Consider the following 24,911-nt stretch of genomic DNA (forward strand, 5'->3'; position numbering starts at 1 on the left):
AGGCTAGCCAGCAAAAAGCTTTGCAAGGTCTCCAGCAACACTGTTACCACCTGTGGCTTCTTCTGTATCACCTTCACCATACAGAAAGAGGCTGGATAGGAAACTGTGCTATTTGGAGCCTCTCTACACAACCTCCACGCTTAGGAGAGCAGTACGGCCCCAGTACCATGGAATCCAACCAAGTCAGATTCATCGAGGAGCTGGAAACTGCACTAGTTCCACTACTGTGGCTGCACAGACATCTCCCTTAATGCCATAGGCACTAAACCACCAATGCCCCCAATAAAGAATGTTACCAGTTCTTGACCAATGGGATGTCTAGAGCTCTGCGTGTCCTGCCAGATCTTAAGTTAAAGGGTCGAGGGGCCCACAGCAGTGCAATGCCATTGGCCGTGTTGTCCGTGTACAGCGGTGTGTCCTTCAGGAAAGGCTCCACAAATTCTGGTAATTCAAACTCTTCGTCATCATCAGGCAACGGTTCCTGACTCTAGAGTGTGGAAATGCCAGACATGATCAGCCCCACACTTGCTTCAGCTCAGTCTCCCAAAAGTCCTAACCAAACAATGGAACTCGGATGGCCACACAATGGCAGAGGAAGAGCAAGAGATAAACTGACAGTGCTGACTAATACAGGGGACAATGCAAGCTCTACATACACACTGATGGTCTCTGAATCAACTCGGACCTCAGGACACAGATCTAGAGGTAACTCAAGGGAGAGGCCCATTCAATGCACAGCCCCACTCAAAAGGGCTAATAGTTTGAAAACTTTTTAAAACAATGGAGTGAATAGATGCTGGCTGTATTATACAGGAGCTAAAGAACACAAATGTAACACAACACGTCAATGGTGCATCTAGACTTAAATATTAGGATCAGGTTTTGGTTAACTCTAGCAGAAGAAAAGCACCCGAGGAGAGTGATGAAAATAATGAGTCAGTGGAGATGGTGAAGGAAGAAGTCAGTGAGTGGAGATTTCTCCTGTGAACAAGAGTAAGAGGGGACATGATTGTAGTATAATCTATTTAGGTATTAGGCTATGTCTACACTACAGCCGGGATAGAGGCTCTGAGATCGATCCACCAGCGGTCGATTTAGCGGGTCTAGTGAAGACCCACCAAATCGACAGCAGATTGCTCTCTGGTCAACCACTGTACTCTACCCCCGATGAGAAGAGTAAGGCGAGTCGACTGGAGAGTTTCCCCCATCAATACCCCCCCGGCCCCGGTAACTCGACCTAAGGTACATCGACTCCAGCTACGTTATTCACGTAGCTGGAGTTGTGTAGCGTAGGTCGACTTACCGCAGTAGTGTAGACATAGCCTTATTGAAGAAGTGTAATTTGGTGTCCTTGCTCTCAAGTGCTAGGAGGCAGTAAGAGGATCCTTGAAAGAAAAGGCAACAAGTTTAAACGGAAGAAAGGAAATGCTTTACATGCTTTTAGTTAAGTTGTGGAACTTGCAGCTGCAAGATATTACTGAGGAACAATAAGATGCAGAAAGGATTAGAGATTTATATGAAGGACCTAGTCTCCAGACTCATCTGCAGTGCCACAAGAGCTAGTGATCCTCCTGCTTGGAACTATAGGTCTGATCACCAGCTGGGGACAGTCCTTTTACAGAGAAGTTTATGCCTTTCCCTGAAGTACCCATGCCTATCACTGTCAGACAAGGTTACCACTCTAAGCTGGAGCCCCTACCCTCAACATATGGTCTATGCTAGATCAAAAAGACCCTCTTCCATCACGCCAATGCAGTGCATCCCTGGCTCATGGGCACTCAAGCAGTAACTCACCTTGACAGAGTGCCTGTGAGAGATGGGATTGATCAATGGATCGAAGTAAAATGCTGGCAGGTCAGGATCCTCTGTTTTAATGAAGACCACATTAGGAGTGTGATACCTGCAAGATACAAGTATTAGAGCATCTTACTGAGTACAGCAACTTCTCCACACCCCTGCCGCAGTGGACGCTGTACTCACCAGGTCAGGTGCACATGGTGCGGCAGGTTGTTGTACAGGTATGGGAAGGCAATCTTGTACTCTGTCCTGATTGGCTGTCTGATGATTATTTTATTGATGTCATTGAATTCATTCCAATCTTCATCCCTTAAATCAGAAGAAAAGATATTGTTAAATGAAAGTGCAGAATGTGGCAGGAAGGCAAAGGTCTTGGATCAAAGATGCAGGGCAGTGTCCCCAGACACCGTTCTAAACTCCTTCAATACAGATTCAGACTCTAAAGCAGCATATTATGAAGACCCACTAATGCCACTTCATCGGGATCTAACCCACCAGCATTTCACTTGGGGAAGACAACACACTGAAGCTCCCACCCTCAGACCAGGCAAGTACTTTTTCCCCTCCCCACCAAAACTTATCACTTACTGCAGGTTAATATCTCGGACCAGAGGCTCGAACTTGGGCCCCCCAGGAATAGCCATGTTCAGAGCCTTAGAAGTGAAGAAGGCCTTCAAATCAAACAGGTAGAAGTAGTTGTCATCCACAAGATCTGTCAGCAGCTGATTAGCTAACCGGTATAATGTGGACATCATGGGAAGAGTGAATTGCCACCGCTGGTATGTAGAACCATTCACATACCTGCAAAGGGGACAATGTACAGATCAGCACTGCAGCGCTAGAAGGCTACAAAGCTGCTGAAACCCATCCCTCTCCCCATCCCCTTAACAGGAAATAGGAAAGAAACAGCTATCTCACAGGTCCCTCCCAAACAGAAGCAAAGGCTGCATGGCTATTCAAACCCACTGCAGACAACAATTCAACTCCACCTGCTACTAACCTGGTGCTAAACTCAGCTCCCTCCCCCCAAGACAGTTTTCCCCCTACTATCCAAGATTTAGGCATGAATATTTGGGATCGTACACAGCAGTCCCAGGCAGCACATATTACCACCAAAATTTCCCCCAGAAAACTTAGTTTGTCAACAGGTTAAAGAGGTTCTGGTATGCTCTAGTCAAGCATCATGTATGAAATACCCATAGTCCGGGTATGGCTGACTCAGTCCTTCATGCTTCCAGGGAGATAACCAATGTTTCATTCAGTTGACTGTGCAGAGGTTTTTCAGAAGAGACCTCAAAGGCTGGAGGCCTGCAAGCTCTGCATCAACACTAAAGGTCCCAGACCAGTTTTCATAAGAGTAGAATTTCCCCAGGTTTCCTTGGCAAAACATCTCCCCGTATTCCACAAGCCATCTAATATCCCTCTCCCCAAGGCTGCACAATTCTAGGCTGCTGTGTACAGAGTTTATACAATGCTTTGGAACACTTTACAATGAAAAAGTGCTACCAGAACAGGGTACCCACTTCCTGTTGTCTTTCAATGGCTGGTGGTCATAGAACCAATCCAGGACAGGGGCATCTTCCTCTGGGTCCAGCTCAAGCTGTATTGCCTCCAGAGGCTCCACATCCAGGATGTTGTCAGCATAGTCGAGAGGGGGCTCTTCATCATCAAATGGAGGGAACCTCATCCTTTTGAAGTGACGTCTGTCTCGCTTCTCTCGTCTCATCATGATCCACATTGACCTGGGATGAACCAAGAGCATTAGATATAGCCTATACTGCAGATTCAAGAGAGATCAACCTGCAGATCCCAACGCGCGATTACTGCAAGTGCTTACCCCCACTGTGAGATGTAGACTGGTTCTATGACCCACGGAATCTCATTCACAAAGGAGATAGCACCAGTGATATGGTATAAGACCGGAACATCTCGGATTTGTTCCCAGGGCATTGGCATGTTCTCCAAGAGCTTTAGGACAGCATGGGGCATGTACTTCAGGGCACTGCAGAAAAAAAAAAAAAATCACTTGAGCTACAATCAGTATTCTTATAAACAGACAGCGACCAGCCTCCCCCATTCTTATTGAAACCCAAATTCAAGCTGAGAGGGCACTGAAACTAGATGTTTCGCAGGCCTCCCCAACTAATATGAGATTACAGCAATGACTGAGGGTGGCTGGTCACTAGACATCACTGTTTTACGTCACAGAGATGCAAACAGTCATGTGCCTTCATTGCATTCAGTAACCCTGAGCTGGGGCTTTAGAGCAACTGTAATTCCAGGGTGGCTGCCTGGGTTTCTCTTTCTTAAACTTAATAGGCAAACATAGCAGTCTCACCTCTCTGAATATCTAGAGCTCCAGATGATTAAACAACTCATTTCTTATGTAGTTTTCACTGACAAGCAACTGAAGTCAGACTTTAAATGTGTGTTGGCTCCTCTTCCAGTGGGGACAGTTTGCCCCATTTACAAACCCTGCTATTAGAGCCCAAATGGCAAGAGCTTACGGTTTTCCAAGTCACCTGAGGAACTGATCAACCGCACCTTCAAGGGGATTGCTGCTCCTTGTCTTTCCTTACAGCGTATTTGCAGCAGAGAAGTTCCCATGGGGAACCACCTGCCTGCCTCTACTGCACAAAATGCAAAATGTAGTTTGGGACTTTCTAAATCCCAGAATGCTCTGGCTCACCATCATTGCTTAGACACACCAAGTATGCACAAAATTCACTGGGGAGACTGGCGGTTAGTTGGGCAAGGCAATGAGGCTTAGCATGGAGGCAACTGGGACCAGAAATCTGTAATGTTGGTGAGGTGCTGTGGTGAGGATGGAGGGAGGAGCCATTCAGCTAGATGATCAAAATATTCATTGTGATGGTCAGGACATTGGCATGCTTCCAGAAATCCCATGGTAAACTAGGATATTAATCAACCTAGTGATGGGGAGGTGGGGAAAGAGAAAATCCAATATTTAAGAATTACTATGCATTCCTATGGTGATAAGTAAGCTTGTGCTAGGGAACATACAACTATTTGCATCTTTAGAATTTGCTGCTTCATTTCTGTGAACATCCTTCCAAAATTAATGGACCATCCAAACACTGTTCTGCTATGGATCAGCAAGGAAAGCGTTTATGTCGATATTAAAAGAGGCCGAAACGCTCACCACAATGAGCGAACTACCCGATTCATCTCAATGGGGTGTTAGCTCTGCAGGCTGTGTGCAGGCTCAGAAAGTCAGACATTAATTATATGTGGAAGGTTTTTTTAAACCAAAAGTCATTGGCTGTAAGTATTTATCTGCATTACTGTAGCACCTAGGAGCACATTCAGGAACCAGGACTTTATTGTGCATACACAGAACAAAAAGATGGTCCTTCTTTGAGACAGGGACCAACATCTTGGGGACACCGCACATCCACAGAAATTCATCTTGTGAATTACTAGGGCCTCTGCATATCGCCAGGAGTTAGCAATGGCTTACAACCTGCTAGGACTGGCCCCGAGTCTGAAAGGCAGGGAAACCCATCTCTTGCATTTGGATTACCCAACCACTGCGTAACGGGCATCCTCTGCTCCTTCAAGATTTTTAAGAGCTACTTCTGCACAGTAGCATTTACCCAAAACTCAAACACAACCTCCTCCCCATCTCCCACTATTGTATTTCTGTTCCACTGAATACTTAGTTAGCTCACATAGTCCATCTTCCAAACACTTTACAAGAGCTCATACAGTAGCATTCTATTCTATGCACACAGAGTTAAAACTGAAAGCTCTCCAGGGAAGGTCTCATATCTCTCAGTGGTCTCTACCAACGAGTGGATACCTGTGGCACTGGTGTAGCGTACTGCTTACAATTCCACCCCTCAGGAACTGAATACCTGTAACCATGTGTGCCCTACCCACCACCCACCTTTCCCTGGACATGGATTAGGATTCTCATTGCTCTCCTCACCCCAAATAAACCCGTTTGTCATGCCGAAACTTCCTGTTAGTCATGTCACCATGGTCCCGGATAATTTTCCTCACGTGTTCTGGGGGCATGTCCTCCTTCTGGGCATCCACAAAACCAAACTTCCTCTTCTCGGCATACCGCTTTGCCTGCAGCTGCTGCCATTTGCGGGCTGCACAGACAAGAACACACACAGTCTATCTCAAGCCATAGCACTTAGACATAAGAGGGGACTCCAAACCAACATGAGCCTAAAATTATATGGCTAAATATCCAGAGCTCTACTAACACGATAATGCAAACGGTGTTTTGTAGGGGATAAAAAACTTCATGTTTCAGGGTTTATACCATGTCTAACTACCAGGGATCAGGAAAAGGCTATCTCACACCTGCCTACAGTTGAGTTCTTCCACCTTCCTCTGAGTTATGTAGTGCTGGAAACAGGACACTTGCCCAGATGGACCCCAAACATGATCCAGTCTGGCAGTTCTTTGTTCCAGTGCAACCACAGCCTTCGCATTAACATTCTCCTCATGTTATATTGGCCCTGGTGTATCTTCACTGTTGATAGCAAAGGGGTGCAGGTCATCGCAGACTAACTTCTGTGTTTGTAGTTGCTATGTTGTTTACGCTGAACAGTGTTAAACTAACTGTTAAAATATATGCAGCTGACAGTAGCCTGTTTAGGGCAACTCTCACAAGTTGTAATATAACAGTGGGAAAAATCCAGCAAAACAAAGACAAGTGCAAATACTCATTCACCACATATGAAATGAACTGAACAGCTTAGTGAGCAGAATACAATGGCTGACAATGTAACTTAATAATGGAGAATTCTCTTTGGGGCGCACAGGCTACCCCAGTCTTTGGATGGTTGGTACAAGGACCTAGGACTTCTCTGTCATGGCTGCCAGGATTGCGTGCATACACACACCCCAACCCCACAAAGGTTCTTCTGTGACAAATTTCAATAGCTCCTGCACCTTTCTCCTGCAGCTTCTCTTCAGACATGTAGTCAGGCAGCGGAGCCAAGGGACTGGGCACTGGGGCACAGCCCGCACGGTAAGGAAACACTCCAGCCATGGAGAGGCAGACTAGGGACCAGACAGAAGAAGGAAGGCAGGCTCAGGTCAGGGTCTGCCACAGAAGAGAAACACTCCTACACCCCGCCCCCCTTCTTCTTCCCCACGCGCCCCCGGGGACACCCCTCCCCCCCGGGGCCCACCCCGCCCGCCCCCCTTCTTCTTCCCCACGCGCCCCCGGGGACACCCCTCCCCCCCGGGGCCCACCCCGCCCGCCCCCCCCCCTTCTTCTTCCCCACGCGCCCCCGGGGACACCCCTTCCCCCCGGGGCCCACCCCGCCCGCCCCCCCCCCCTTCTTCTTCCCCACGCGCCCCCGGGGACACCCCTCCCCCCCCGGGGCCCACCCCGCCCGCCCCCCCCCTTCTTCTTCCCCACGCGCCCCCGGGGACACCCCTCCCCCCCGGGGCCCCCCCCGCCCGCCCCCCCCCTTCTTCGTCCCCACGCGCCCCCGGGGACACCCCTCCCCCCCGGGGCCCACCCCGCCCGCCCCCCTTCTTCTTCCCCACGCGCCCCCGGGGACACCCCTCCCCCCCGGGGCACACCCCGCCCGCCCCCCTTCTTCTTCCCCACGCGCCCCCGGGGACACCCCGCCCGCCCCCCTTCTTCTTCCCCACGCGCCCCCGGGGACACCCCTCCCCCCCGGGGCACACCCCGCCCGCCGCCCTTCTTCTTCCCCACGCGCCCCGCCCCCGCGGACCTCTCTCCTTTCAGGCTCTCGCGTCTCGCCGCGGCTCCCCCGCGGCCTCTCTGGCTTCCACCCGCAATGGCGGTCCCAGATCGCCGCAGCCGCGCTCCAGAGACCCGGATGGGCTCAGGAGGCGGGACATAGCAGAGCACATTGACCAATCAGCTCTCGGGATGGGGACGGATAGGATCCGCAGCCTATCACAATTTGATGACCGGCTAGGAGGTGGGTCCAGTCACCGGAAAGGACAGGACTAGCTGGGTCAGGCACGCGGATATTCTTCCGGTCGGAGATCTGCCCGTCACAGCTCGCGTAGAGCCACGCCCCCTGTAGGCCACGCCCCTCCATGCGTGGCTGACCGCTCCCCCCACCCTGCGGGCGTTGACTCGGGATCCTAATGATGGTGCCACTTGGCTGCTGCTCATCAGGGAGTGGGGTCGGGGCCTACAGTGCCAGCCCCGCCCCCACAGCCAAGCCCCTACCACCATCCCCAGGGCTGGGACTCAGCAACCCTACCGGGTCAGACCGCGGTCCCTCCCTCGCCCCCGGGCTGGTGCTCGATGCTTCAGGGAGAACGAGCAGAGCCGGGCAATTAGGGAGGGATCCGCTCCTTGTCCAGTCCTAGCTTCCGTCAGGCTGCAGTGGAGGGAAACCCAGAGCCTGCGGTTGGCCCATGACCCCTGTGGCTAATAGCCATCGATGGGTCTCTTCTCCGTGAACTTAGCGCCGCCCGTTTTGAACCCGGGGATCGTTTTGTCCTTCCCAACACCCCCGGCAAAAGCTCCACAAGTTGACCGGCATGTGTGAAGTACTTCCTTTTGTCTGTTTCAAAGAATGTATCTTTTTTGAGATAGGGTGACCAGAACTGCACCCCGTATCCAAATGTGATCATAAAATAGATTTGTACAGAGGCATTAGGATATTTTGTGTCTTATTATCTGTGCCTTTCTTAATGGTTCCCAACATTCTGTTTGCTTTTTTGACTGCTGCTGCACCCTGAGCAGATGGGTTCAGAGAACTAGTATCTGCAACAATCACACACAGTGACTCCATGATCTCTTCCTAGAGTGGTAACAGCTAATTTAGACCCCCTAATTTTGTAGGTAAAGGCACTCAGTGCCCCTAGGAGCAGCTGCCCCATCATCATCACTGGGTTGCACTGATACATTCATTATGGATGCAAACACCAGAGGCAAGAAACCCAGCCCTGCCGCTGAACCCCACCTCCCCTCCCGTTGTGAGCTTCACCTTTGGAACAGTAAGCCAGGATGAATCAGACAGTTTCCTACTTGACTGAGTAACCCAAATAGAAGTTGGGCTTTCTGAACAGTAATGAATCCTCCAGTTATTTTCACTCTACAGTCCAGCAGCTGCATAGAGAACAAAGGAGTACTGGCCAACCCAGTAACCAGGCAGGTGGCTGCATGCTGGAGCCTTTGGGGCACCTACAAGACCTTTAGAGGTAGACCTAGATGCAGCCTGTCTGTTACAATAATAAAGCCTAGAGGTAACACACAAGGTACAGCTGTGAGGGGCAGGGGTTCTCATTTTAGGAGCCTGGTTTCTTAGAAAGTTTCCTGGATGCTCCTGTATGGTGCTTCTGTCTCTGGTGCTAGAATCCCATAGGCCAGGGTGTAAGAATGATGTTGCATGTGGAAACTAGAAGATGATGCTGGGGGAGGAAGATACTGCATTGTGAACAAAGCAGGGGCTGCAGGGAACCAAAACCTTTTCGGCTCAATTATTCCCCATAAACAAAAGGGGGCTGGATCTGTCTCCCAGCACTCACCACTGGGGCAGATCCCACAAGATGGATGCATCAACAGTTCCTCCCAGAAATGTCCCCTACTACAGAACACCCATGTGCAACTGTACCTACCAGAGCCAGAATCCCACAAAATATATGCAGAAAAAAAAAAAACAACACTTGCCAGAACCACACCCATCCCCATAAAACTTCAATATGTGTAATGACCCAGCCACTCCCAGTCTCTATTCAAACCCAGGAAAAGATTTAAGGGTGGCAATTTTGCAACAGAAAAGCTTCAAAAACAGACTCTAACGAGAAATTGCTGAGCTTAAATTAATATGCAAACTAGATACCATTAACTTGGGTTTGAATGGAGACTGGGAGTGGCTGGGTCATTACACATATTGAATCTATTTCCCTAAGTTTCAGAGTAACAGCCGTGTTAGTCTGTATTCGCAAAATGAAAAGGAATACTTGTGGCACCTTAGAGACTAACCAATTTATTTGAGCATAAGCTTTCGTGAGCTTCATCGGATGAAGTGAGCTGTAGCTCACAACAGCTTATGCTCAAATAAATTGGTTAGTCTCTAAGGTGCCACAAGTACTCCTTTTCTTTTTCCCTGAGTATCCTCACACCTTCTTGTCAACTGTCTAAATGGGTCATCTTGATTATCACTACAAAAGTTTTTTCCTCCTGCTGATAATAGCGCATCTTAACTAATTAGCCTCTCACAGTTTGTATGGCAACTTCTAACTTATCTATATCTATATATCTATCTTCTTACTATATGTTCCATTCTATGCATCCAATGAAGTGGGCTATAGCCCACGAAAGCTTATGCTCTAATACATTTGTTAGTCTCTAAGGTGCCACAAGTCCTCCTGTTCTTTTTGCAAATAAGATTAATGTATTTCTTAAATCCACAAAACACTGACAACCTTCCTAGATCAGGTCCTCAGCACACCACATTAGGGAGGTGCTCAAGGTGTCAGGGCTTCACCGGGCAATGCTCTGGAACTACTCCCTACGAAGCCAGTCAGGACTCTGGGGGAGCCTCCTCTCTGTGAGCAGACTGTCTCCAGGGCCAAAAGCTCACATAGCTTCCACCTTCCTGGGTCTGACCTCGGAGCATTCAGCATCCCCTTGCACACCATGCGCTTCCCACAGCGAGTTCGCACATGCAGGACTCCTGGGGAAGCCAGAGGGTCCTGCACCTCAATTCCACAGTCAGACATGACTCTCAGCCAGCCAGTAAAACAGGAGGTTTATTAGACAGGAACATGGTCTAAAACGGAGTTTGTAGGTACAGAGACCAGGACCCCTCAGTCAGGTCCATCTTCAGGGAGCAGGGAGGCCAGAGGCCAATCTGGCCCTCCCTCCATTTCCCCAGCCAGCTCCAAAACTGAAACTCTCTCCAACAGTCTCCCACCGGCTCCTCTTCCAGCCTTTGTCTCTTTCCCAGGCCACGAGGTCACCTGATCTCTCTGTTCTCCAACACCTTCAGTTGGCACCTTTGCAGAGGAGAGGGGTCCAGGCCATCAGCGGACAGGAGATAGGGTGTCGGCCATTCTCTGTGCAGCCCCTCTACAGCTCTGCAACAATCACACGCCCTTATTCCACCACCTAGATACTTAAGAACTGCATGGGGGAAACTGAGGCACCCACACAGTATTCAGAGAAAACATTAAGAACGTTCCTGCTTCGTCACATCGGGAATTCAGGTCATTCAGCATCTCACCAGATCAGGGCCTTAGTCCTTAACACAGTACAACAGAGGAACCTTGAAGCAGGTGTGAAGTCAGTGTTTCTGAATGAATCAGAAGGTATGAGGCAGTGAAAGCAAGTTTGGCCCCCGCTCTCCTCTAGAGCTGGCAATCATCACAAAGATGGGTTCATGGCAGAGATCCCAATCCTGGTTCTTACAGGTCCCAATGCACTGTTATCCTTCTCACTGGGACCAGGAGTCCCCATCCCTGTAGCTCTTCATCCCAGGACTGTCAACTTGGAGCAGGACCAAATAGCATCAGAGTCTGCTTGTAGGTAGCAACTGGCCACATACCAAACTGAAAATCCATCATATCGCCCACTCCTTAGCATTCCCATTGTAGGTGATCTGCACACACTTATTAGATGAATCTCTCAGAATATCACAGTATCTTTGGTTTCCCCAGTGTCCATCAGAGGGTCCCAAGCCCTCTACAGAGACTTCCTGATTTCAGTGTCCCTACATTTGAGGTACCCTAGATAAATCCTGGGTGCTCTGCCAGGGAAGATGTTGAGATCCCTTTAGTCTATACAGGGATCTAGCCAGAGCATAGAATGCTGTGAGTAAACAATGCCACATGATTAAAGGGAGGTAACAAACAAGTATCTGACTCAACAAAATTACATTCTCTAGAGATTGGGAGAACATAAAACAAATTACTATAGAAAGACTAATAGGTAGCGTGATACAGCATGGCCAGAGGGCAGCAGGAGAGTGTCAGAAGGGAGCCCTCTTCCCTGTAGAGGGAAGAAAGTTTGCTATAGATTAATTAAAGCACCTGACGCCAATTAGAGCACCTGAAGCCAGTAACCTGATAAAAAACCCCTGCTTCAATCAGACAAGGGGAGAAGTTGAAGCAGAGTGGATTGACATTGGAGCAAAGAGCAGTTTGGAGGGAAGCAGAGGAGAGTTTGGAGAAGTGCTGCGGTGGGTTAAGACGACCAAGACCCTAGGTAAAGGGACACCTGGTTTGTGCAGAGGGATGGCAGGAAGCCCCACAAGCTGAAGAGCAGGAGAGGGAAGTATCCCAGGGGAAGGAACCGCTAGTTCAAGTGGTTTACTGCTATCTCTAGGGCCCCTGGGCTGGGACCTGGAGTAGAGGGCAGACCTGGGTCCCTCCCTCTCCACTAGGACACTAGTGGGGCAGTTAATACCCCAGTTCAGGGGCAAGAAATGGTGCCCTGAATCTCCCCCCCCCCCCCAAGAAGAGAAAGCATGAGACCCATCATAGTAGTGCTGGCAATTTGCCACAGTAGGCAGAATACATCACAGAACAGGATTGTAAGGATTGAAGGCAGGCATGTGAGATAGTATGGAAGGCAGAGTCAGGAGCAAGAGCTGAATTGGGGAAGGAAACAGTGAAACTAAGTATCACCCACTTGGGGACCAAACTGAGATCACTCCCAGATTGCACAGACATTTAACGTGATTATGCATACTCTGCTGGGCTCAGTACTGCCTTACAGCTGGGTGGCTCCAGGGATCAAATACAAAAAACAAGGGGTTGCAGTCTCCTCAGCTCTAGGCACACCCCAAGCTCCCTCATATGTGAAACCAAGATAAGTTATCACTCACAGCAGATTGTACAGATCTTAATACTATGATATTCCTCCTCCTTTCTTACATGTGCTGATCAGCAATTAAACAGTTAAGTTTTGGTATTTAAATTATTGGTCAGTTTTAGAGCTAAAACAGCACTGAAAAAAGAGGGCACTTCACACTTCTCTGATGTGCTGTTCCAGGCTGTCTGAAGACTTGGACATCGCTGCATTCAGTTCACATTCAAAAACAAACATACCAGCTTGATGAACTGGCCCAATTCAACCCATGGTTGAAAGGGAGTGGTTAGGAAAGAAGCTTTTAGTCAAAACAGAGCATGGCAGGGGGGAAGGAAGGAGAGTAGATATGTAGGCAGGAGATGAGTGGTGATGAAGTTTGAGCTACATGTAGAAGAAAGGAAGCCATACTGAAGGAAGATGTGGCTGGAACAGCAGGATAGTAAATGATTCTCAGTTGCCACTGCTGGCAGTCTTTGGAGTAATTATAGTTGGGAAATACAGGAAGCCAAGTTATGGGGCCAAGCAAAAACCTCTGAGCAGCTCTGCCAGAGGGGAAGGGGAGGACATGATGAAGGATCACCCAGAGGAGCACTGACCTGCAGGCACCCAGGAAGGAACGATCACCTTTGTCAGGCCACTGGCCTGAGGAGGTGTCACGAAGGACTTGGGAGAGGAGTTGCAGTGCAGTGAAGTGGGGAAGTCAGACTGGAGGAGAGAAGAGGCAGCATGCTGCCCCGAAGGGCAACAAAATACAGTTTAGAACAGAACTCAATCCAGGATGTAGGCCCATCTAAACCTCTGGCTCTGCGTCTGAGCACACGCTGGCAAACGCTAACTCAGACTTTATTGGTATTTAGATTGGAACCTCTTTGGGGCAAGCACCATCTTTTTGTTCTGTGTTTGTACAGCACCTAGCGCGGTGGGGTCCTGCTCCACAACTGGGGCTCCTAGGTCCTATGGTAATTCAAATAAATCACTCAGCAGCTAGAGCAGAGTTCACTTGCTATACAGAACTGGACACAGACAGGGCGAATCCAAGGAGAAAGGGCTGGCTGCCATCTCTGCCATGAGTGCTGTAAGTGGGAACTGGACATAACATAGCTGGTGGCACTTCATCACATCATGACTTCTATGGGGACACCAAGAGTCACAGGCTCACATGCCCAGTGGGGTAAGATTATCTGCTGAGCAGTTTTCCTACTGGTGACAAACCAAAACCCTAAACTCGAGATTCTCGCCTGCACCTGCAGGCTTCGCTGCACTTCCCAGCCTGCAGAACAAATGGAAACCAATGCAGGTCTGGCCACACTTAGTTCCCAACTGATGGCTGCCCCCACACAGAGTTTGTTTTCTCCCCACCATGGAGAGGAACATACCTGGATTCCTCAGATTTTGCTGCCTTTTAACTTGCTGAAATTCCACATGCCTTCCTAGAAGACGGGGGTCTCAGTCTCAGCATTTCATAGCCAGTTGTTTCAGACTGTCCCCCTGCACTGTCAAAACCAAACAAGGGATTTCAAGTGAAAGGAGAATGGTTGTGAGCCCTTCAATTCAGGACTGCTGCTGGACCTAACAGATTTCTTAGAGCTGGTACACGTGAGCCTGGGCTCCCCCTTCTATACAGAGGGCTCATCTAAAGAAAGGGTTTGGTCAGAAAACTACACTGAGACCGAAAACCACTGCCACACTTGGGACCCAGGGGGAGTGGAGTTCTGCCCCAGGGGACATCTAGCCCTGTAAAGATTTTACCAGGATCTAGGAGGCTGACCAGAGGGCTGCTGTGTCACCTGAGAGTCTGATGAACAAGGATGGATGTAAAAAGGGTTTAAAAACTTAAACAGGAAAAACTTTAAAAGTCCTGCCAGACTCCATCTCCCTCCCCTCCCCCACAACTCAAAGTCAGTCAAAGCAAGGGTGGCAGGAGCACATGGGGCAGGATGCTAGGGCTGGGAGGAGTCCATGACAACTTCATACCACCACCACCACCCCCACACACACCCACCCCAACTTTTCTCTGAGGTTCAAGAAATCCAAGTCACTTCTTTTGCCCACTTTCCTCCTGTTTGTCCTCATGGCAAAGGCTGCTCCAAGACAGGAGCACAGAATGGCACAGAAGTCCGTCCACAGATTGTTAATTGGGTTCACAACCTCCAGAGCCTGCTGGACTCTTTACACCTTTTAGATGCCCAAGAGCCACATCTGCAAGACATCCACGTCCTCTCTGCAGCTGGTCAAAAGATTCCACACCATCCTCTTAGACAAAGACACAGTGATTCAAGACTTAGTTACTGCAACTTATTACATCTAGGAATGAAACTGAAAATTCTGATAGAGCTCCCTCAACCTCACCCCTTTGCTCTGCACTAGCTCTCTTCCAAAAAGCATCCAATTAAAGCTTTCTGTCCTGATATTCAAACCCCCCCCCACCATGGATTGGCTCAACCTACCCAAGAGTTCATCTCACTCCATTACCATGACCTCCCAACACAGCTATGTTCCTCTGGGACAATTAACGTGTCAGCCCCTAAGAGGCTCATAAGTGCAGAAGAGAACTATCACAAGGGCAGGAATTGGAAGGTGCCCCTCAGGCCTGCAAGAGATGAGACCACAGGCCTCACAGGTTAAGAGCCAAATGCAAACTGTAGCCGTTCAGCTTAGCCCTCCCTCTGAGATTTCACAAACAGTGTGGGGCTTGGGAGAAATTGTTCTGATACTTTTAACTCTTATGAATTATGGTGACATAGACCATGCAGGTACCTAGAGAGCCCATAGGATTTCCAACCCAGTGCGCAGAGACAAGGAGCTAGAAAATCCTCTTAGCTTTTTGAAAGTTCACACATCACTACTGTAGGAAGGACAACTCTGTCCTCTCTTCTCATCTAGGCCACTGCCCCATGCTGCTGCAGGATCCTCTTCAGAGCTCCCTCAAGCAGCCACCTGTCAACCAATCATCCCATCAGAGGGTGCAGGGGGAAAACAAAGCCCTGAATTCTGGCCCGGAAAGGCCTTCCTTCCCTGCAGTGTCCACTCGGTCTCCCCACAACTGTCAGGTGGTGTTCTAAAGCAACTGCGACCCCAGGAAAGCCCAAGAATCTCATCTAGAAAGGACTGTAATTGTCCACCTTTCCTTCAAACAAGATAGTGACACGCTCCTGTCCACATCAGTGCTTACTCTCCGTTGGCTGCAGTCCCCCCTCTCTGTCCCCTGGGCTGCTGATTTCCTGGACAGCCTGCTGGGGGTTCGGGACAGGACTATTTCTCCTTCTCCCGCCATGCCTCCCGGCTGGACTTAAGGAAGTCACTGCGCAATAAGCGGTAGAAGAGGATGATGTTCATGGGTGTCATGATGGCCATGCCCACTGTGCCCACAGTATATGTTGCCAGTGGTATGTTTTCACGGTTTAGGACCAGCCAGCGTGTCATCCAGGCCAGCGTGGTGATGCGAAACACTACGTAGGTGCCCAGATTTATGATACTGTTGAGGCGGTAACAGGTGGTGTGCAGCAGGTTGGCCATTAGAAGGATCTGTCGCAGATGCAGGAAGATGGAGTTAATCTCTACAAGCAAAGCCACAAGAGCGAATCCAATATACCGATGAACCAGCACTGCCACGCTAAAGCAGATAATCACCTGAATATGAGAGAGAAGAAGGGGTTAGCCAACAGTCTGATCACCTGCCCCAGGGCAGGGAAATGGTGAAGTTACCTGTCAGAAACTAGTTCTCGTCCACCACACTCAACAAAGTGGCACTGATGCGGACGAAAGAGGCAGCGGCTGCCATGCAGGACTACACCCCCCAAAGTCTTTCTTGCCTGCTGGCAGGCCCGGTGCTTCCGGGGGCAAAGGGGTCATTTGCCTTTCCCAACTGTCTTCCAGGGGCCCCAAATCATTGTCAGAAAGGCCAAAACATGTACAAAGTTACCCATGGCTAAGCAGTGGAACAGCAGCAGTTTGGTGAGTCCTCATCCTTTGTATAAATCAGTGCAAAAGACTGAAACAGCAGCGAAATTTTACTTTTGTAAACTCTTAAAATCCAAGATTTGTCAATGGTCTAACTAGCCCCTGGACTCCTGGAAGGTTTCTTGTTTTTAAAATAGAGACATCCAGGGACCCAAAATACCAACTGCCCCTGAATAAGGGACCCTATGACAGCCCTCCCTGCAGGGCATAGAAGCTCTGTTTTCGTGCTGTAAACCCTGCAGGACCCTGATCCCCATTACTTTTCCATCAAGTCAATAGCCTGCTGGTATCATCCCATCCCTTTGTACAGAGCCAGACAACCTCTTCTGATGTAAGCTGAACAAATGAATGAGGAAGGGCAAACTGAGGTGCTAGGCCCTCAATACGTAAGAGGAGAAAGGAACACCAGGAGCAGCTATTGCAGCCAGAGACCTAGCCCTGCATTTGTGGCCTGGGGAATGTCATTTGGGCCCCAAGTAGGGAAAGTTGGCCCCACTCCAACAGGAATTTCCTAGCACTCAGCAAACAGGAAAAACAGCTGAGCAGCAAGGTGAGAAGGGAAAACTCATAGCCTAGGGTAACAGTTAGTGATCGAACTGAACAGCACACAGAGGAGCTCAGGGAGTTCCCCCCCAACGACCGACTCTCTCTCTCTCAAGGGATTAAGGAACTTTTGTGCACTCCGGACAGCCCTGCAGCCCCCTCACTGAAAAGTTACAGCCACTCAAGGAAGGAAATACCAGGCACAAGTCACACACAAAAAGAAAAGGAGTACTTGTGGCACCTTAGAGACTAACCAATTTATTTGAGCATAAGCTTTCGTGAGCTACAGCTCACTTCATCGGATGCATACTGTGGAAAGTGTAGAAGATCTTTTTATATACACACAAAGCATGAAAAATAGGTATTTTTTCATGCTTTGTGTGTATATAAAAGGATCTTCTATGCTTTCCACAGTATGCATCCGATGAAGTGAGCTGTAGCTCACGAAAGCTTATGCTCAAATAAATTGGTTAGTCTCTAAGGTGCCACAAGTACTCCTTTTCTTTTTGCTAATACAGCCTAACACGGCTGTTACTCTGAAACAAGTCACACACAGTGAGAGATGCCCAATAGAAAGGGCAAGACTGAGCACTGCACTCTTCCCCAGGGGACTGGGATGAGAAGCTGCAAGGGTGGAGAAGCAGGAAGTGTTTCATGCTCCCTGCTCCCTCCAGAGGTCATGGGGAAGAGAGATCTGTGTGCCTGAGAGAAAGAGTTAGGGCCCCTACCTATCATTTATTCCATCAGTGCTGCCCTCTGCACGGGCTCTTTAATGAGATTATTTGCTCCCTGCTGGTTAAGCTCCCTGGCTTGGCCTGAATTAGATGTATTATTGCAATGACCTTTTGACCCATCCAGCAGCAAGCCCAGATGACACAGCAGGTAGGGCCCATGCTGGAGCCTGTGAGAGGAGAAGGTCTAACCACTGCACCAAATCACCCTCACCCTCTGGAGCGCCCCCAAGCTCCTCCCATAGATTCCAGCACAGGACCTTTCTCACATCTGCCTGCCACACCCTGCCCCCTACCAGATACTCCTGCTTCTACCCTGCACCCATAGAGGGAAATGAAAAATGTTCATGAGCTGTTATTCAGCCCATTCCTCAGCACCCTCCCACTACAGTCAACAGGGACTGAGGCCCCAAACAGCCAGGCAGGCACCATGGTACAGTTACTGCCCGGGCCCTGGTTCACCCTCACTGGAGCTCCCCACTGCCCTCTGCATTTACCTCTGTTTTCTCTCCCCTACTGCTGGGTAAGAAGTGCAGACAGGGCTTAAATTCTCAGAGTATTTCCCAGAGTCCACCATGCCCCTTCTCCCCCCATTCTCCACAGGGGGCACCATGGGACTAAGGGGTTCAGCTCCACAGGGGGTGCCCCGAAGCCCCACAACCCCCCTGAAACTGACTTGTGCCCCCCCCAAAGGGCCACAGACCCCCCAGTTGAGAACCACAACAGCATCAAGCTGGAGTCACGGTTTGAAAATATTTACCAGAGCTCCACTCTGGACAGCTCCAGCTGAATTTAAGCCCCGAGTGCAGGTTTTATTGGCTCTTGTGTGTTCTGGGCACAGCCTGAGCCCATAGCCAGTGCAGGAAGGGACTGGTGGGGGTGAGATATTGGGGGACAGCTGATGAGGAGCAAGCAAGTTGTTTGGATTTTGTTCTGCAGTTCAAATGCTGGAGTGTGTCAGCTCACACAGACCCCAAGCCCCTTTACTAAGTCGCCCGTGCCTAGGGAGATCAGTGCACTGAATGGAAAGAGCAGAGTCCCCCACACTGGGACCCTGAACTCACTCAGAGGTAAAGAAGTGAGATTCCAGGAAAGGTATGTGGAGGGAACTGGTTCAATGACCTCTCTTGGCAGAAATTCAAGTTGTGTGAAGCAGATATGAGATGGGATGGGCTGCCTCCCATCCTAGCAGAAAGCTCGGGTCACTGTTTGCGTAACACTGGATTTATTAGTTATGAAACAGCCTCAGCCTGGGAGTCTGCAATGAGAACAGGCTTCCAGCCTTCTACTTTCTCCACCCCATGACATCACCCTCAGCTCCTTCTGTGAGCAGAAGGGGTTGCTCCCCTGGCACTAGAGCACCCCCAGTTTTACCAGAGAGAGTGGGACTTGGGTGAGAGTGATGCAGAATGCGCACAGATGAGACAGGCTCATGCGCACATCAAAATTAGCATCATCAGCTTTAGTACCAGGAGGGACTCATGGTAAGAAAAAATTACTGTCAATTGTCTCCCTCACTTTTGTTCTTCCTTCTCTTGCCTTCCCCCTTCCCTCCACTCCTCTCTGCCCCTTCCCCTCTCTTTCAAGAGAGCACTTCATACTGGCAGTTGACTTTTGCTGTCCCCTTTTCCCTTGGACATTCTCCTCTCTGCTGATTAAGGACCTGATGGGCACATTCTCCACCCCGCTTATTGGCTCTTTGATAGTTAATAGCTGGAGGAGTGAGACTGGCACATCCCTTTTTCTCCTCACTTCATCTCACTATTTCCTCTGTCCCGCTACTGTCTCTCTCTCTCAGCCCTCTCAAGTTTATATGCCCCCCTTCTACCCTGCCCAACTCAGCAGAATGTGTGAGCGGGCACTGCATATTCTCTCACTTCCCCCATGCAGAGGTGGAGAGGGAATTCAGGGGTACATATTTTAGAATCTAATGGGGGCACCCCTCCTCCCCCATCCTGTTCCTCATGGCTGCCATTAGCCTGTTAACTCAGAGTGAGGAGAAGCCCTAGCCCAGGAGACAGCAATTGTAATTACTCTGATCATCTCCAGCCACAAGGATCCAGGAGCGTCATGCCTAGTTTCAAGATTAGTGAAACCAAATGCAGATATCTTGCACCAGATAGAACTAAAGTATTCCAGCAGAAGCAGAAGCTGAACACAGCTCCCTTCAGGCCTCGAGGACTGTCCACAAGAGGCCAATGGTGATCAGGCTCTGCCTCAGTGAACTGGTCAGATGTCCAGTCCCTGCCAGCCAACTGACTGACTTGTCTTCAGAATAGTGAGGCCATTCATCCTGAACTCCTTCCCATAGTGACAAGTGGAGACTCACCACCGAGTGATGGAAAAGCAGCTCCCAGGACTGGTGAAGCTTCTGATTACACAACATATCCACAAAATCTTGGAGAAAATATCCTGCGAAAGAAGAGAGTTCCCATCAACAGGAATCGCCACAGCAACTCAGTGCCACTTACCACTCCAGAGGAGAGAACTGGGTGTGAGCTCAGCGCAGGAGCCCTAGAAGGGCTGAGTGCTGAGATATCATGGTGATGAGCATGGTATAAAAACCCACACTAGAGCCAAAGAGCTCTGCACTTGAGGAGCTCTGGGGCCCTGCGTGAGCTCTGTGCTACCTTCAGGAGTGCTGGGACCACAGATCCCAGGATAAAGAAAAACTTATTTTGCATTTCAGGTACCTCCCATGATTCAAAGATGTTGGAAAGGAAGAGACCTACGTGATCATCCCGTTCATCTCCCTAGAAATGCATGATCGCTCCCTAACACATCTCTGCTAGTTTCTTAAAACTGGACTAGACGTGTTCACATATGTTTAATGGCTTTCCTAGCCTTAGTCTGCACTCTGCCAGGATTGTTCCTGGGAAAACCATTGGCCTCACCCTCCTCCCCACACAAACCCCAGACCCAGCAGCTGCACCTAGCATCCTTCTCTATTTCCTGGGCCATAGCTTCCATTGCCTGGCTGTCACAGTCCCTCCCTATCCTCAAGGGTTTATGAACAAACAGAAGTATATGACACACACTCTTGAAGGAGTATGGTCAGTTTCAGTAGTACCTCCTGGAAGGGCTGGGGAGAGGAGACCCCGGGGTCCCATCCCAGCCTGGGTGTTTTTGGGGAAGAGTGTCCCAATGAATAACTTTTCATACAAGTAATTCTGCCCATCTGGAATGGCCAACCTTTGGGGGTAGGCAGAGGAGAACCAGACACCCTAATACACAATTCCTCCCCACCCAGCAAAAGAGTTTGTTACTACAAACTACGGGGTTAACGTAGCAGGAGAAGAAGGGGGACCCGTAAGCCACTTGAAAGTCTGCTGGGTCCCCGTTCGACTTTAAGGACCACCTCCCATTAGAAAGTGTGAGTGGAATCTGAGTGTAGAGCCTCAACACACTAAGACCCTGCAGGCCTTGCCACCAAGCTTGCAGCCCAGGAACCTCGGCCTGGAAGTCAAGGGCACTTTGACACTTCACCCACTCCAGAAACATCAGACACAGAAATACTGAGCAAGCTGCAACCTCAATCTTCTCCACCCTCACACAAGGTCTGTGTTAGCTTCCTTTGTGGATGAAGAAACGACCAAGAGGTGAAGTGACTCCAAGGCCAAAGAGAGAGTCCAAAAGTCCAGGATCAGAAACAAGTTCTGTGCTCGGTGCCGCTTTCGCCATACACACACAGAGCATGCAACATCAGTTCAAAGCTGCCCCAGCTCCCCACAGTCTGAAAACACAGACAGCAACAGCCCTGGTGTGACCTTACAACCTAGGAAGGCATCAAAGCTGCCCTCCCACTCTCTCCCCACATTTACTACAGGCACCTCAATGAAAGCCCACAGCTGATGGAACTGCTGAACACCTCCCCACACCTGGCCACTACCCTCATATAAAGAAGGGCAGCAATCAGGATTGAGTCTTCTTGCCTAGGGTCTCTACCCAGTCTGGAATCAGTAACTTTTGTCTCTAGTTCTTTAAGGTGCAATGCTTTGGTAGTAGCTATTCAGACAAACGTTCTGGGTCTTGCAGTTAGCATCCGTTCCGCAGGCAAAGCATGGAATAAGGAGCAGTGCTGCCGCTACCTAACCACATGGGGGAGGGAACAACAGGGATGGATCGGCAGAAGGAACTCACTGTCCCTGCTGAGAATGGGGCAATTGTTGGCTTAGGGCGATCATATGCCTAGAGCAAGAAAGAGACATCACCAGACCAGGGTGGCCCAGTACAAGGCAAGTCTGCGTTTACTTTTTTGTTCTCAGAGATTCAGGGGCTATTGGGATCTCACCAGTGAAAAGAAAACCAGATCAGTTACAAGTCAGAAAACACTGGTCCGGAGGACAAAGGAGGAACTTTCAGGCCAAACAATCACAACTTCTTACAGTGGAAAACAAAGGACTGTAAAGAGACATGCTCTGTTCGCAGCTCCTGCCTGCACACCCCAGCAAGAATTGCTTTGGGCCAGTCCAAGGGATTTTGCCCTTCAAGGAACAAAGGTCTATCCAGACAATTAAAGCCTGTACACAAACTTGCAGCCAGGGCTGGCCTTCCCCAAGACCCCCAGTTCCTGCAGCAGTCTGGACACAATCTGCTCTGGGGCCATGTTCCAGCGCAGGGTGGGGACTCACTTGGAATCAGCTTTCAGGTTGCTACCCAGGACCCCTGTTTTGCTGTGGGGCCACTCGGCCAGCCCCCTCCCCCAGAAACGGTCTTCAGATTCCCGTCCAGCCGGCGAGACTTGCCTTGCTCCAACCCAGGCGCCCTCCACAGTGGTCCCAGCACCCCCAGGCCGCACCAGGAAGCCGGAAAGTCTCCCTGGGCCAGGGCATTGCCCCAGCCGGTAGAAAGGAGAGCCCCCAAAACCCACCGCAGAGGGTGAGCGGGGCTGCCACACGCTGCCCCAGCCTAGCCCAGCGCCAGGCCAGGTGCGGGATGCTGCGGGGACTCGCTCACCTATGGACACCGAGACCACGCAGTGCGCAGCCCGGGAGTGAGTTCCGATCAGGTCCTCCGCCATCTGCGGGTGGAGATAGAACCTGCCGGGGAAGAGAGCGCAGGGGAAGAGCCGAGCCGAGCCCCGCTCCAGCGGCGCCCGCGCGGCACGTGCCCGGGCCCGCCCCGCGCCCGGCCCCGCCCGCGGCCCCTCACCCCAGCGGCACCCCGGCCCCGCACCCCAGCGGCGCCCCGGCCCCGCGGCCCCTCACCCCCCGCGCCCCCTCACCCCAGCGGCGCCCCGGCCCCGCGGCCCCTCACCCCCCGCGCCCCCTCACCCCAGCGGCGCCCCGGCCCCGCACCCCAGCGGCGCCCCGGCCCCGCGGCCCCTCACCCCCCGCGCCCCCTCACCCCAGCGGCGCCCCGGCCCCGCGGCCCCTCACCCCCCGCGCCCCCTCACCCCAGCGGCGCCCCGGCCCCGCGGCCCCTCACCCCCCGCGCCCCCTCACCCCAGCGGCGCCCCGGCCCCGCACCCTAGCGGCGCCCCGGCTCCGCGGCCCCTCACCCCCCGCGCCCCCCCGGCCCCCGCCCGCGGCCCCTCACCCCCCGCGCCCCCCCGGCCCCTCACCCCAGCGGCGCCCCGGCCCCGCGGCCCCCGCCCGCGGCCCCTCGCCCCCCGCGCCCCCCCCCGGCCCCTCGCCCCCCGCGCCCCCCCCGGCCCCTCGCCCCCCGCGGCCCCTCACCCCCCGCGCCCCCCCCCGGCCCCTCACCCCCCGCGGCCCCTCACCCCCCGCGGCCCCTCACCCCCCGCGGCCCCTCACCCTAGCGGCGCCCCGGCCCCGCGGCCCCTCACCCCAGCGGCGCCCCGGCCCCGCGGCCCCTCACCCCAGCGGCGCCCCGGCCCCGCGGCCCCTCACCCCAGCGGCGCCCCGGCCCCGCGGCCCCTCACCCCAGCGGCGCACGCCCCGGCCCCGCGGCCCCTCACCCCAGCGGCGCACGCCCCGGCCCCGCGGCCCCTCACCCCAGCGGCGCACGCCCCGGCCCCGCGGCCCCTCACCCCAGCGGCGCACGCCCCGGCCCCGCGGCCCCTCACCCCAGCGGCGCACCCCCCGGCCCCGCGGCCCCTCACCCCAGCGGCGCACCCCCCGGCCCCGCGGCCCCTCACCCCAGCGGCGCACCCCCCGGCCCCGCGGCCCCTCACCCCAGCGGCGCACCCCCCGGCCCCGCGGCCCCTCACCCCAGCCGCGCACCCCCCGGCCCCGCGGCCCCTCACCCCAGCGGCGCCCCGGCCCCGCGCCCCCCGCCCGCGGCCCCTCACCCCAGCAGCGCCCCGCCCCCGCCCCGGCCCCGCGCCCGGCCCCTCACCCCAGCAGCGCCCCGGCCCCGCGCCCGGCCCCGCACCCCAGCAGCGCCCCGGCCCCGCGGGCCCTCACCCCAGCAGCGCCCCGGCGCCGCTCAGCAGGCTGTGCGCGAACGAGGTCCAGATGTTTCGCCACTTCCAGCGGTTGCGGAGCGCGGGGCGGGGCGGGGGCACCAGCCGCTCCAGCCCGCGGTTCAGCAGCCGGAACGCCGCGAAGGAGCCGCCGATGAGCAGGAGCCCCGGGCTCGGCCCCATGGGGGCAGCAGCCGGGCTCGCCCGAGCCGGCGAGGCTAGTGCGGGCCCGGGATCCCCGCCGCGGCTGCGTCTCCTTCCCCGCGCTGGGACGCGGCAGCGGCGGCTTCGAGCCTTGTGTAACTTTCTTGTAACCACCCAACAAACTCCCGGTCCCGCGGCCTCCCATTGGCCCGGAGCGGCCCCGCCCCTCCACGCGCCACGCAGGCCCCGCCCCAGGGTGTGCCCGGGCCGCGCCCCGGGGCGGGGCTGGGCACCGCGGGGCGCGGGGGGGGCCTCTCCCGCCTGCCTTGAAAGCGCGCGGCGAGCGCGGCCCGGCGCAGGGCCCGGGCTCGGAGCGGCTCCGGGCGGCACTGCGGGAAGGGGGGCGCCAGCCATGGGGCGATGCCGAAATTCCTACTCGCTGTGACGCAGCAGGGAGGGGGGACCCGAGAGCCTGTCCCCCGAGCCGGGAGGGGGAGGTGACACCTCTGCCGGGGAATGTGGACAGAGGCTGCAGGAGGGAGCCTGCTGGGGAGCGGGCGGGTTGGTTTCAGTTTGG

General features: G+C 52.9%; 2 protein-coding genes across 8 annotated transcripts in view; both read right to left on the reverse strand.

Annotated features, from left to right (window-relative positions):
- Positions 1-7,756, reverse strand: part of PRPF8 (pre-mRNA processing factor 8) — a 28,381-nt gene extending 20,625 nt beyond the window's left edge. Inside the window, exons 1-9 of the mRNA XM_037880288.2 lie at positions 7,527-7,756; positions 6,730-6,840; positions 5,750-5,918; positions 3,635-3,799; positions 3,321-3,539; positions 2,386-2,598; positions 1,981-2,106; positions 1,795-1,900; positions 297-487 (exon numbers count right to left, since the gene is read on the reverse strand). Of these exons, the coding sequence (XP_037736216.1) occupies positions 297-487; positions 1,795-1,900; positions 1,981-2,106; positions 2,386-2,598; positions 3,321-3,539; positions 3,635-3,799; positions 5,750-5,918; positions 6,730-6,829 (1,289 nt within the window). The 5' untranslated portion in view covers positions 6,830-6,840; positions 7,527-7,756. The remainder of the gene's footprint in view (positions 1-296; positions 488-1,794; positions 1,901-1,980; positions 2,107-2,385; positions 2,599-3,320; positions 3,540-3,634; positions 3,800-5,749; positions 5,919-6,729; positions 6,841-7,526) is intronic.
- A 2,962-nt stretch (positions 7,757-10,718) lies between these two features.
- TLCD2 (TLC domain containing 2) lies at positions 10,719-24,567 on the reverse strand. Of its 7 annotated transcripts, none has more exons than XM_043531264.1 (7): positions 24,192-24,509; positions 22,780-22,862; positions 20,153-20,235; positions 15,762-16,219; positions 14,592-14,842; positions 13,966-14,082; positions 10,719-11,587 (listed from the first exon to the last, which is right to left on the reverse strand). In XM_043531264.1, the coding sequence occupies exons 1-4, from the start codon at positions 24,371-24,373 to the stop codon at positions 15,842-15,844; spliced, it is 726 nt and encodes a 241-aa protein (XP_043387199.1). In that variant the 5' UTR covers positions 24,374-24,509; the 3' UTR covers positions 10,719-11,587; positions 13,966-14,082; positions 14,592-14,842; positions 15,762-15,841. The 7 variants fall into 7 exon arrangements, with proteins under 7 accessions (XP_043387199.1, XP_043387198.1, XP_043387195.1 ...); XM_043531263.1 differs by adding an exon at positions 13,186-13,294 and having other exon boundaries at positions 14,592-16,219; XM_043531260.1 differs by having other exon boundaries at positions 10,719-14,082.
- Between the last annotated feature and the right edge of the window lie 344 nt (positions 24,568-24,911).

Source organism: Chelonia mydas, chromosome 17 (genome assembly GCF_015237465.2).
Source record: "Chelonia mydas isolate rCheMyd1 chromosome 17, rCheMyd1.pri.v2, whole genome shotgun sequence".
Classification (NCBI taxonomy): domain Eukaryota; kingdom Metazoa; phylum Chordata; order Testudines; family Cheloniidae; genus Chelonia; species Chelonia mydas.

What these genes read in the sequence shown, in the direction of transcription:
- TLCD2 (XM_037880429.2), bottom strand. Translation starts at nt 24,373, where the DNA reads ATGGGGCCGAGCCCGGGGCTCCTGCTCATCGGCGGCTCCTTCGCGGCG. An exon ending in GGCGCCGGGGCGCTGCTGGG is followed by an intron (nt 22,863 to 24,191) that starts GTGAGGGCCCGC and finishes CTTCCCCGGCAG; the next exon opens with GTTCTATCTCCACCCGCAGA. An exon ending in TGCTTTTCCATCACTCGGTG is followed by an intron (nt 16,220 to 20,152) that starts GTGAGTCTCCAC and finishes TCTCATATTCAG; the next exon opens with GTGATTATCTGCTTTAGCGT.